Genomic DNA, 14,020 nt, shown 5'->3' on the forward strand with positions numbered 1-14,020 from the left:
TTTGAATTTTGCATCTTTGGAATTCATCTTTTCAGAGTGCTTTATTTAGTTTCTATTAATACCCTGTAATTTAATAATTGTAGCAGGAGGCTGAGGAGAATATGGAACAAGGAAAGATTTGCATATTCCTTTGATACAGTGGGTTTGTGAGAGGCTCTGACCTGTATTTTTAGACTAATCTTAAAAAGCAGTTTTGCTAAGGCTGGAGTGAACATCACAGAGCATGGAGGGATCAGACAGGGAGACTGCTCATCCTTTATTCCATTCATTTGTCATATGACTAACGGAAGTCTGACTCAATCAATCAGAGCTCTGCAAAGCAGTCTTAAGCTATGTAATTCTTGATTAAATCTTGCTTTCAATGTAGAAATCAGCCTGAAAAAGAAATCTGAAACTAAAACTAATGATGAAAACAGGAAAAAAATAGCTTTTTCTGTTGCCCTAAGACTACAGTGAAAAGCACATCTGAAAAAATTGTGGCTGTGACTTCATGTTTGAGTTTTTGCCTATTAAAACATATTACTACAGGCCTCTGTTTTTTGCACTTGTAACCCAAGTAAGAAAACGGCATGCAAGAAAGAAATCTTCTGGAAAGATTGGCTAATGGCTATGTAAACAGCAAATGCTTGCCACATATGGGCATTCGGAGGTTTTATTGCAAAGATTCAATGACTATTGCGAACAGGGTAGAGCTCTGAAATGTGGTAGTAAGATGTCTGTTTTGGGTAGGTCCTGGAAGTAGTTTGGCAAAGGTTTTACCAGAGGCTTTGGGATTTTTGACTCAGGTCCTATGTAGATAAAGAGCTAGAGCAGCTGAGACATGGCTGTACTGTACTGCTTGGGTCTTCTGCAAGGGCTTGGGGTGATGTGAATGTGGGAACACCTAATCAGAAAAACAGGGTCACCTCCAGCACTCACCTCAAGCATTGGCATATAAGCAAATGCCTACAAGGCACCATGATGGGGACATGCACTTGGTGAAAGAGGATCAGGTTAGAGAATACTTAAGCTAACTGGGTGTAAAGCAGTTTGTGGGTCCTGATAGGTCCTGTTTTGACAGAAGATTAAATGTTGTTTTCCCAAGATTCACACATTGATAAAACAGTAAATCATTATAGGATAAAAGATGCTTTTGCTGCCAGTGATGTACTGGCTTTTAATTGATAAGAAGTTGTGTTTTTTTTTTGTTGTTGTTGTTTTGTTTTTTTTTTTTGTTTTTTTCTTTTTTTCTACTAGATATTAAAATTATTCAAAAATATGTATTGGACAAGTGGAAAAATTGCAAAGGGATTTAATTGAGCTTTATGCATTATCTGTTAAATTCTTGATTTAGCATCTTTATTTCTGCGTTTCTATTTCATCACTTGACTCTGTGGCCACTTTCTCTGAAAGAAAATGTTGACTTTTCAGGAAATTAGAAGCTCTGTTGAGTGGTTGGAGCTTGACTAAAGGCTGAGTAAGGATTACTTGCAGGAGAGAGATTTTACAGCAGTAGTTTCCCAGATGTGTGGGTATGTTTGCATGTTTCAGAAGCATTTTGTGAGGACATGATCTAATATTCTGTTGTGAAATTTTGTCAGTTTCTCAAACTTCAAGGAATTCTTGCTTCAGCTGCTGCAGTAGAAAGAGATAGTTCTGCAGCTAAAAGACTTGGACAGATTGCAGGAATCTGTTAAATATTAATTCAATTAAGGCTGAATATTCAACTAAGATTAATACCAATGATATATTAAAATACTTTTATGAATTTATTTAAAAAGAGATGTAATGAAATGTATCAAAACTTATAAGTAGTATTTTAAATAATGCAGTGAAGCTTATAATAATTGTATATTTGAGGATAATATAGGTACAGACTTGAAAAGAGATGATTGTATATTACAGAATCACAGAATCGTCTAGGTTGGAAGAAACCTCCAAGATCACGTAACACTAACCAGTCCTCCACTAAGCCATATCCCTAAGCTCTACATCTAAATGTCTTTTAAAGACCTCCAGGGATGGTGACTCAACCACTTCCCTGGGCAGCCCATTCCAATGCCTAACAACCCTTTTGGTAAAGGTTTTCCTAATATCCAACCTAAACTACCCCTGGCGCAACTTTTGCCCATTCCCCCTCATCCTGTCGCCAGGCACGTGGGAGAACAGACTGATGCCCACCTCGCTACAGCCTCCTTTAATGTACCTATATATTACTTACACATACTTACATATGTGTGTGTGTATATACATACATATACATATATATATAAAGATGTCTAGGGAATTGAGAAAAAAAGCAGAAGATAAACTGGTCTTGGGCAGTCAGCCTGCAGATGTACCGTTTGTTCTTGTCTGTATTACTGAGCTTCTGAATTTCTGCATCCATGTGCACAAACCTGTTTGCACTTCCATTTCCTGGTGTGTGGGTTTTCATAGCAAGGAATTATGACTCTGTGTGTGCTGATACAGATTGATGCCTGATATGGGGAATCTGGGTTCTGGAGCCTGGCGTAGATGACAAATTAGCAGGGAAGTACCGATGCAGTACCTGTGTCCTTACCAAATATGATTGTGGATGGTAAAAAATTTAGAATAATAGGAAAGAATTTTGCTGTCTGTTCTCTGTCTGCTGCACATTTTTTAAGAGAAATAAACATTTTAAATTTATTTTTTTCTCACTCAATATATTTCTCTCTATTCTTTCTCATGTGGCCCATCAGGCCATGTGGATACTTTGCAGAGAGAACAAAGACAGATATATGAGGAGGAAGGGAGAGAGGACTCAGTATAACTACTTTTTGCTTTCATATATGTCTTTTTTAGTGGTATATTTCCCCTCAAGAACATTCACAGGGTGAAAACAACATAAGGGCTACTGAAAATATGTAGCAATGTACTGCATGCTTTTTATCCTCATTAATTTGAGACAGATAGCATTTGAAAGTAAAATATCCCTCAATATCACTACCAAAAAAAAAAAAAAAAGCAAATACAAGATGAGCAATGCAGTGCTTGTTTCAGTGATCTTAGCGTGAAGTTCAGTGGGCTGTGAGTGTAAATGTTCAGAGATACCCTGTGTGGTAGTGGGTTCAAGAGAAAGGTCTGTGTGATGGCTCCTCTGTGTTTCCTAACTAGATAGGTATGCAGTCATCAAAAGGGCACTGGTTGTAAGCCCTCATTGTTGGAGAGTATAGCAATGGTGAACTCACTGTTCATATCCAAATGGGGGTCTAAGTTCAATGGGACCTTGGTGGGAAAACCTGAATACTCATCTGTGGGATCAGCAAGTGAATGGAAACCTCACTCACTGCACAAGTGTTTGCCCTGCCCATGCAATCTAAGCCACCAGCAAGTGCATTTGTGCTCTGCTGAGAGGCTGTCATGTTTTACATTGACAGGACTGAAGCCATCAGAGGGTTCATGCCCAGATGTATCTCTTTGTTGCAGCACGTGTTGGCATGCTCCAATGCTGAAAGGTGCCAAGTCCCTACTGGTCTGACAAGCTTCTATGATCCTGATCCTCTGGTTTTAAATGTCAGGAAAGGCTCTGTTAAGTTTGGTGGGCTTATGAAAAAAATCTGTTATATTTTGTGCTATATCAAATGGTTTATTCCAGTGAAGGTTTGGGTACCTATCCAGTGCAATCTCAGACACATTATTAAAAGATTGGCTCAGGACTTTCTTCCTGTTCTCCCTGTCCTTTTGCTTGGAAGATCAGTTGCTATGACCAAAATCAATCAACATTTCAAGGCTCCTGGCACACACATGTAAAGACAAATCACTTTGTCACTCCATTATTACAATTATGTGATGGGAAGGAGAATGCAGTCCAGAATACAGGATCCCCAAATCTTCAAACCCAAATGCCCTTGCAGATGAATCCTCTACCTACCTAGCAAGAAAAGATGCAGGCTTAGTTTCACAGTATGTAGCTTGGCTCTGATTCTGTGTATGAGAAAGCTTACTGTAAGACCAAAATCAAATTATCTCTGTGTTCAGAAGGTAGTTACCATTAAATTCATCTCTGCGCTGTCTAATTTCATTTTCAGATTTTTGCGTAGTTTATCTTATCTAATGAAGAATGTTGACACAGCAGATCATGCTTCTCGGAGAGGAACTCGTCTTTACTGGCTTTAAAATGGCCTTCTTCAAAAGTTCTGGGCAGAATGACACGAATGGAATAACAAACCAGACTTTTAGATGCAAATCCGTACATATTAGAATGCTTTATGTTAGTGTTAGCGTATCGGGGTTGCTTTATCAGAGAAGGGAAAGATGCTAAAAGCATGAGAATATTTAAATCCTGATGAAAGAAAAGCCGAATAGGAAAATAAGTGATTCTTTTTCATCATTTTAGACTGCATGTTATTGTCAGGATATCCAAGTGCACTTACAATATGGTTTATTTTAAAAGAACAAGCTAATTTGTATTGCAGCACGATTTCAGTAATTTTGTTTCAGGCTGCTACTTTTATGTCAGGGTATCCAAATTTGCAACCTTGTGAAGTCTGAGATGTTTCTACTAACTTATACAAGATTGTCTTTTACTAATTCTTTCATGATTGTTCCAAGTGTGTTATTTTATTTTATTTTATTTTATTTTATTTTATTTTATTTTATTTTATTTTATTTTATTTTATTTTATTTTATTTTATTTTATTTTATAGAATATTAGACCTCAGTATTATAAACATTTTTGTTGGAGCTTGTATGTAAGACTGTTAGGGCAGGATACCACCTGGGTAACATGACTTGCTTTGAGTGAAATGTACTCCCAGGACACAATGCCTGGACAAATAATTCAACGTTTCTACCACCTGGGTACCCAAAATGGGGCTGACATGCCAGCTGAAACCCATGAAACCACCAGGAGGGCAACTTCTAAATGGTTGCCATCACCAGCAGAGTTAACTGCTTGCAGGTGCTGTGAGTGATCCCACAAAGCCTGAAAGCTGAGATAACCCTACAGTTGTACCTATGGGAGCCAAATGCTCTCTGGCTTCTGCTGCCTTCTGCTAGCAGGGAGAAGCTGTGGTAGGTTCTGCACCAAATGCCACTCCTTTGGGGCACATGGTGGGGGCCCAAACCTCAGGGTCCCTTATGATTTTCTTTGCAGCCCTCAATCTGACCATTAAGTGGACAAAATTCAGGACCTCCTGGCTCCCTCCTAGTGAAATCTCAGCTATTCAGCAATCTTACATTTTGGATTACATTGGGTAAATTTCTTCTTGGTAAAGGACTGAATTCAGGATCACATGCTCAGAGCTCGCTCAGCCTTCCCAAATGAAGTCAATTATATCCCACATGTTAACTAGATGATTTAAAGGCAACCAAACAATTAATTTTACCCTGAAAACAATAGAGATGGACAATCTCTGGAGAAGAATCTGAGGAGTTTTACTTTATTTTGGTTATGAGGAATGGCTGGTACAGAGAGAATGTGAATTTGTATTCATTGAATTACATGTATATTATATTACAGGGAACATATTCCAACAGCGATGTTACTGTACAGCATTATACAGTAGAAAATGTGAGCAATAGCACTTACAGAACCCATAAGAAAACCAAAGATAATGCCTTCCCATCCTTCTAACAATGTTTATTAGTCCCACAACAATAAGACCACCCTTTATTGGCACAGGCAGCTATCTCACTCAGCATCTGAGAAGCTTAAATACTAACCAGTCTGTGGCATTTTCTTGTCTCCTTAATATACAGAGGATTACCCTTGTGAAGGACTACATAAATAGAAAATGTGATGGCTTTAACTTCTCTAAGCCTGTCTTCTTTTCCTGGCAACAGTTTTAAGCATCAGTGTTGCATCCATATTAAGTGTGAATTCCCTCGTGTAAATCCCATTAAGGTTAATAGAATTTTACTTTTACTGCTTAATAAATTTCAAAGTGGATTAACTTTTGAGAAATATTTAACTAGCCATAATGCACAGAACATAATCCCATACCAGCATGCGTATACTGTAGTTGAGATAGAGAAACTCTAATGGAGAGATGATGAAGCAGCTTCATATTGTATGTAGAGAAAAGATTGTACCTTAGCTAATATTTCAATAACGTTTGTGTCTTTTCTTGTTTCTTGTTTCTTTTGTCCATTTTTAAATGTCATTCTAGCTTTTGTGCTTCTAGGTTTAAAATAATAATGAATGATTTGAGAGACCAGCTTTTCCATGCTCTTGTATCATAATGCAGTCTTGTGTGTAGAGTAACCACTGGACCCACTAGGGGAACTAGACAGCAAGAGCCTGTTACATTACATGCATTAGACTGTATATATGCACAAATGCTGTATGTACCAGTGATTATATAAGCTGTACTTTTCTTCCTGTTTTTAAATTTAAAAACTCATACTTGGTGAATTTGAAATAGGTTTATAGTATTAAGCATAGATTTCCTTTAAAATGAGCAATGTTTGTCCCTCAAGAGCTTTCAGGGACTCAACTGACTCCAGTTTCCTTTCTCCAAATGCTGTTACGTCGGATTTTCCAACTTAAAAAGATGTGCTTAGGTAGATGAATCTGTTTCACTGGAGGCAGGCAGAACTGAACTTCTTGTCACTGATGCTGCTCTGAAGGCAAGGCGAGGCTGTGTCACCATGTGTCAGCAGCCTTTCCCCTGACCTTTTGTGGGGGAATGACAGTCCTGGAGGGTGAGAGACAGCCTACTCAACAACCCTCCCTACAAAACTGCAAATTTAGGTATGAAAAATAGACAAAATATCCAAGTTTTTTAATTCTCATCCATTGCTGCTTTTCTGCTAGTCTTCTTTTGTTTTTCACATAGTTGACATCCCTTTGTACATCCTGATTATTATTTGTGTTGTCTGTATGGTGAGTTGGGAAGTATGCCTATGTATAACTGTAAATTGTAGCCCAGGTTGGGATACTGCAGAATATCTCAGTATTAGTTATATTCAGGAGACTGACCTAAAAAGTCATTGCAGGTTTTCATATTTATTATTTCTTAGAGAATTCTATGCCCAATAACGACATGATTTTTTTCTTTACATGCCAGCCTTGTAACTCTGCATGTCAAGCTGTCATCTTTGCTTTTAATGTATTTTCTCCAGCAGAAACTTATGTTACAATATTGCTGCTAACTTCTGTAAGACTGAGGCTGTTTTTACAGCTTTATTGGTTCATCAAAAAGCTGAAGTGAAAATAGAAAGAAGTAAAAAAGAAGAAAAATGAGAAAATCTTTTTGTCATCCAAATAAATAGTTATGATCTTAAGTACTTACAGGGGTGTAAATGTTTCAAGAATAAAATGCTGTGTCCTCATACTCCTTTTTAATGTCTACCAGCAGTAAACAGATGTGATAATATCCATCTAAACTGGCAAGTTGACTTAAACATCTGTAACACATGTAATATCTTAGAACTGAAAAGTAACTTAAGTATGGTTCATTCATGATAACGAGAGTTAGCCAGGGACTGCAGGACAGGTACCACTCTAGATTTCAGGCTATAGCTTTCCTCTCATGAAAGGATGCAAACTGACTGTTTACTTTTCAGTGCTCTGGGTCATTCTGGATTGCACCTTCAATTTCAGCAGTTTTCAGTGGGCAGCTATGCAACATCTCAGTATCTGTATTTGTGACACTACCTAAACATGCTCTCCCTTCAACATCAGTTGCAGTTCTCCATCTTTACTCTGTGGTAGTTCTTTTGAGTTGTTGCCGACTCGTGCAGTTCTGTCTTTGGTCAGTTAAAGGGAATTTTGTCAAGGAGGAGTTAGGCTATTGTACTTCCAATGCTAACCAATATAACGTGTATATTTGCTGATGTATTTTCAATAGTAAGTGATATACGTTTTTCTGTATTTTTAAAATAATAGTAGATAACTAATGGTTGAAAAGTAGTTCAGTATTACTGTAATTTTCAAGATGAGAAAACTGGGGAAACAACCAAGGTAATTTGTTACAGTGTACTAGCACACTGAGAAAGTATGCTTGAAGCATTTATCAGAGGCAATGAACAGCTGCAGAGATGGACATGTGAAATTCACTTCAGTTAAATTAGGCTTCCCTAATTTTTTGCCTACAGAAGCCAGTACCTCATAACAACATGTCTTTAAGACATTGTAAAGCGGCTGTCTCTGCTGTAAAATATACATGTACAGCTTCATGTGTGAACACTGCAAGCTAATTTTTCGGTAGCATAGGATAATTGGGGAGAGCTGTCTTATGGCAGCTTTTTGCTTCTCTGCTCTATAGGTATCTTGAGGTGTCTTCAGCAGTAATTATAAGAATACTTTTCATGGTCAGGTTTATGTTGGAAACAGATTTAATACTCTGGTTTGAGATGTTTTTGTTAGTTAGTTTGTTTTCTGGAATACTCCTAGCTTTGTTTCCTGTACTTCCCACTACCCAGTCCCACTTTCCACTTCTGATGTTATCTCAATGCTGAGATTTTAAGAAGCCCCACATACTCTGTCCAATAAGGAGTGTTTAGGTGAGACTGTGTTTTATATGCAAAAGGTCAAGAGACCAAGTGCACCACATGCAGAGGAAGAAAAATTTCAAAATAAATTTCAGTTGACCCTTGCTATTTGGACTATTATCCAAACTATCAAAGGTCCTTTTTTTCCTCTTTTTTTTTTTTCTTTTTCTTTTTTCTTTCTTTCTTTACTTGTGCAGAAAAGGTAATAGCAAAGCTTAAATATGTGTATTATATAAATCTTAGTTTGGTAATGGATTATTTTATACAATTCAGCTCTATGAATATGGGTCTATTTTCCACAGATCTTGCCAAGAGAGTTTCCATTCTGGGGCTTCCTGCTTATTTCTTCCAGCTGCTTCTCTTTCTTCTCCCTTCTGTTGTTATTCTCCTCCTGTCTCCTTGTTTTCACTACTGATGGAGGAGAGGCTTGGTTAGACTTTGAAATCATAATATAAATGTTCTTGGCAATTGTTTCTTTCTATACCCTTCACAATTATTCTCCACTGATTCCAATAGCATTTTCCAGTTGAGTACTGCATTGCTCAGTCCAAATGCTAAAGTAAATGCTAAGTAACCTTTTAACACGGTTCATAAGGATCATGTTGGATGTGGAGGCACTGCAGGAATGACCAGGATACTGGTCAAAATGGTGTTGGCTGTGTTGACAGTAGTGATGCAGGAAGGAATCCTCTTTAAGCAGCTCATTTCCCACCTAGTCCCTAACTTACCTCACCAAGTCTATATGTGACAGAAAACCTGTCTATTTTGGCCTGCAAAGTCACTGTCAGCAACAATGAAATCTGTGGGACCTAATCTTTTACAATAGTGTGATACTGGCTGAATGCACAAATTAGGTGTGTGTGTCCATGTATGTCTCTGTGTGTTATTCCAATCCTCTATTGTATTAATGATAAATAGTTTAAAAAGAAAAAAAAAAAAATTGTTTTATGTCTGTGAAAGTCATTTGACTACCTGTTACTCAGACGGCATTAATCTTAGTCTTGTCAGAAGGGAATTGGTCCTCCTCCTTTCAGAAATAACAACTGGCGTGAAGGCAGCTAAGTGCCATTTTCTCACATGTGAAAGTATTTGCAGAATGAAGTCCTTTGTTTGTTTGTTTGTTTGCCTGTGTGTGTGTGTTTGTTTTCTCTACTTTTGGAACATATTAGAAAGCATCCTGCTCTTGTTATTTCTTTTGAATAGTCTATTTTCTGTAGAAAGTAATATCCACATGGTAAACTCCTATTCATCAAAACTGTGCCAAGTATGTGCCATTTTAAAGCTAAATATATGCTATTTTATTTTACTTTACTTTAAAGCAAGCCAAAATACATACCAAGAACATAGCTCTGGATGGTGTTGGTCCTATTTTCAAATGAGTATTTACTGTGTGAGGCACTTCTGTGCAACAAGCAGAGTTGGTAAGGGGCTGCTATACGAATGCAGTACAGAAAGCAGTATTTCTTCCTCTCCTTACAGGGAACATACCTTTTAATTTTAAAAACACATACTTTGCTATTCTTGGTAAAGCATGCTCAGCATGTCCTTGTTTGCCTGATGCAGTCATACCTGGCTCCCTAGCAATCTTGTTTCTCTTGCATGTTAGGAGGGTATCTCCAGGGGATATGAAGACGACCAAAAGTGTCTTGTTCTGGGGAATTAGTGTCAGTACTTAGGAGCTTCTGTGTCAACTCTTATAACCTTCTGTAGGGATGATTGACTGGTGTACAGGAGCGTATTTTTGGTCCCATTTTTCTTCTTTTCTGATGGGTGCAAGTAACTCTTTCCTCTTGTGCACTATTGATGTTTTTCTTCTTTGGCTTGGTCAGGATGAGTAGAATGTCTTAAATGATCTCTCCAAGTCTTCTACAACAAAGCATGGCCCCATTTCGGGCCAGAATATGTAAGTAGTGGCATTCCTGGAATTACAGGACCAACTGGAAATTATCTTCCCTTTTCATTATTTGGCTTCATAAAATATTCAAAATTGTTCTTTCTTTTTGTAATGTTTGTATTTTACATATCTGACTCGACTTCTCCTTGTTTAAAAAAATGAAAATGTTACCAAGCAACTGTGTTAGCAAATCCTGAAACCAGTCTAAAAAGATATGTATTACAGCAAGGCCAAATTATGGACTTGTTAGCAAGTTTCTCAATCGAAGAAGAAAAATATTAGAAACTATTTTGGGTGATCCAAAACAGCAGTCATATCTCTTTGATCACATGGAGAATAGTTCTACATTGCCTGCAAACTTACTGATGGGGGAATCCGATAACTGAAAACAAAACGAGTAATGATTATAGAAATATTATGTCTTCCTTGGACACTTGAACTAAGAGTGGCTTGCATGTACAGCATGGCTCTGTAAATGCGGTGAAGTCAAGTCACTCTGGCTAATTATTTATTTAGAGTTTGGTGTCCCTGAAACAAGCTGAAAATTCATCATAGGTTTTCTGCATAGTCTCAACTGGGAAAATTAATTTATCAGCCTTCTCCCAAGAATGTAAAATGTATGGATTTCTTGATGTTTTAAATGTTATTTGCCTTGTTTATCTAACTTGTGATATGCTTTAATGAATTAATGGCTTTTTTTTTTTTTTTTCATATTGCAGCATTTTCCCGTAAGAAGACAAAGAAAACTGATTTTCAAGTGTCAGCTGCATTAGTGATTTCTTCAATGAAAGAGCAGAAAAAAAAAACAGCTCTCTGATCAGGATTGCTGGTGTAACTGCATGAAAAAGAGATGGTGAAGTCTTTAGAAATCAAGCTCCAGTGTAGAAACACTCTTTCATTGGAAAGAATATTGCATCTGAGAGTAAGCAAGACACAGGGCTCCTTCATGTTAAAGACATTCTCAAGTAGGTTATAAAAATTGAATTGAAAATCTCCAGCAGGTTATGTAATTTTAGACCAATCAGTTTGCACTTGATAGGGTAAAACAGTGTGCAATGTACATAATAGATTCAAAAATTAAAACACTATGATGTAGTCAACTGAGAAGAAAAGCATAAAAATATACTATCCAGTAGCCTTTGTAGAGCAACATATAAGCCAGTGTGTTTATTTTTTTTAAGGCAATTTGTCTTTCAAATGTATAAGGGACGGATCTTTATTCTACCAGTCTTCCAGTAGCTTCCTTCTCTAAAAATTCAGTATTTCAGAACATTAGGCCTAAAAGAGTAAATTATGCCTCTGATTTTTTTTCATTGGGTACAGTGGAACTGCTGTCCCTTAAACTGGCATAATTGTGTTGTGCAACATGGAGACAAGAATCAATAAGGGCAGGCAGGGCTTGTTTCTTTTGCTCCGTAAGCACAGCCAACAACTGATGCAAGAAACCCATTATTATTTTCATAGAGATTTTTTCTCCTGTGCTGCACAGGCACACCAGCAGCTGGTTCAGCATCCATCCCACCTGAAGGTGAGAGGCAATGGGGACCCTCTAAAATAGTTGTGGTGCTCAGGGAGAAGTGTCTACCCACTGCCAGCTGATTCCCTTTAGGAGCTGCCAACTGTCCATCCCCAGCTGTTCGTGCTCCTTCAGCCCAAACAAGATGCTTAAGAATCTGGCTGAAAGAAAGAATTGATTACTATTTCTGAGATAAAAATGACCTACCAGGTTATCAGCTAACCACTTTTCTGCACCCCCCCCCTTCCCGATTAATTTGAAGGAATAGACATGTGGCATATGTGCAACTCATGCTGCAGCTTTAATGGGGACTTGGAGGCAGTAAAAAACTTGGGGAAGATTTGAAGCATTTAGTACTGCTGGATGAATTGTTTGCTCTCTCTTAGTAGAAGTAGTAGGGTAACTGGAAGGATTCCTTTTCTCTGCCTTCCTTTCTCATCTTAAATACAAATGTAAAAAATACTGTTCTGAATAGATGTTGTTGCAGGGCGTGTATTCTGGCTCCATCCATCTTCTAAAAGGAAGGTATTCATGTTCACTTTTGCCTGCTTCTGGCTTTGAAATTATTTTTTATTGTTTTTCTTTTTTTTTTCTACTATTACATAAAAATTCTATTATTTTTATTATATTCCTATTTTTTTTCTAATACTTTTCTGCCTTGCTCTTAACTGTAAAAAATGCCATCCAATAGTGAACATACTAAGTAAAATAGCTAACATTACCTGAACGGTTTGCTCTTCCTCATCCTCTCTAGGCAGAGGATGCACATCCATGATCTGTTATCACTGCTAGACCTTTGGATATGGCTCACCACTAGTTCCTCCATTTTTCCACTTGCCATATCACCCAAGCATGAAATCGTATCAAGGATGGATCCCCATTTTGCATTTGTCTGAGCCAGCTGCATCACACAGCAGGCCTAGCACCTCCCTCTGCCTTGTCAAGCTATATTTGTACCTTCTGTGACTACATCAGTATTCACTATTAGCGTGGCATCCAGGTTGTTTTTGGCAGGCAGCTGCCCTCACTCCCCACTCCTTCCACCCTTGGGGCTTCCCACCTGACAGAGAGCATGGCTGTTCATTTGGCTGCTCGACACCTCCACTTTGCCCTCTGTCACTGTGGGGTTCAGCCCCCCAGGGTCCCAACCCTTGCTCCACTGGCTGCTTTACACATATACAGTAGGAAAGGGGGTGGGAGGGTATTGCAGTTGTATTGGTATTTCTTCACGTCTCTTTGGGGAAATGAACTCACTTTTAGTGGAGTGACATATTGTCACTCCAGATCTGCAAAAGACAGTGTAAGGTCAGTGAAAAGAAACCTTCACTTTCCAATAGTCAGTTTCTATATATAAATTGGCACTTGATGCTCATCAAAGAACAAGAAATATTGGATATGCTCTAAATGTCCATTGTATTTTTGAGCCAACTACCTGATGGAAGTCATCACTTATATGTAAATGAACTGTCAATGGCTTGCCTCCGTTGGCAATCGCTGAACTGTGAAGGGTATGTCTTAATAAGAACCAAAGCTCTTCACAGACTTTGATTTACTGGAAATAAAATAGAAAAGTCCTCTGAGACTACAAAGGACACTTGTTTCAGATAAAATGTCTAGACAGTAGCAATATATTTGAAGCTTTTATTATAGCAAACCTGCAAATTAGAATAGAGTGCTGAGAAAGTTCCTGTGACCCAGCTGAGTTCAAAAACACTGTTTCAGACTGATCCTTGAAACACTTACACTCAAATTAAGTTCATGAGCATTCAAAAGGGAAAGAAAGGATGTGCAAGGTCATCATTCAGGTTTGTTAGAACTCCAGTGCTGCCCAAATTTTACATTCTCTCTGACAAGGAGGGATTTGCAATTCAGCTGTGATTTAAATCAGTTAAAGAAAACACAAATCATGCATTGTGTTTCACTGCATTAGATAACAGTCTGCTTTACAGTGCATTTCTGGATGATGGCTTCCTTTCTTTGATTATTGAAAATAAAACAAGAGAGAGATCAATTCTGTGAATTGCTACATTTGGGGGAAAGAAACAATCAAAATGAAGCTGACAGCATGTTTTGGTGAAGTTGTCTGTCTTAAGAATTGCAAATCATACATCATTTCTGTTAAAGATGTGGAGGTTTCAAAAGGTACAGCTTGCATAAAAATTATTGACATT

The 14,020-nt window shown here is 37.8% G+C and overlaps 1 protein-coding gene across 1 annotated transcript in view; it reads left to right on the forward strand.

Annotated features, from left to right (window-relative positions):
- IQCM (IQ motif containing M) overlaps positions 1–11,150 on the forward strand; it is a gene marked incomplete at both ends in the record, with an annotated part of 168,709 nt that extends 157,559 nt beyond the window's left edge. The window contains 1 exon segment of the mRNA XM_082758635.1: positions 11,053–11,150. Coding sequence (XP_082614761.1) covers positions 11,053–11,150 — 98 coding nt within the window.
- Positions 11,151–14,020: the final 2,870 nt, after the last annotated feature.

The sequence above is a fragment of the Aythya marila genome (genome assembly GCF_965140915.1).
Source record: "Aythya marila genome assembly, chromosome: 4".
Lineage (NCBI taxonomy): Eukaryota > Metazoa > Chordata > Aves > Anseriformes > Anatidae > Aythya > Aythya marila.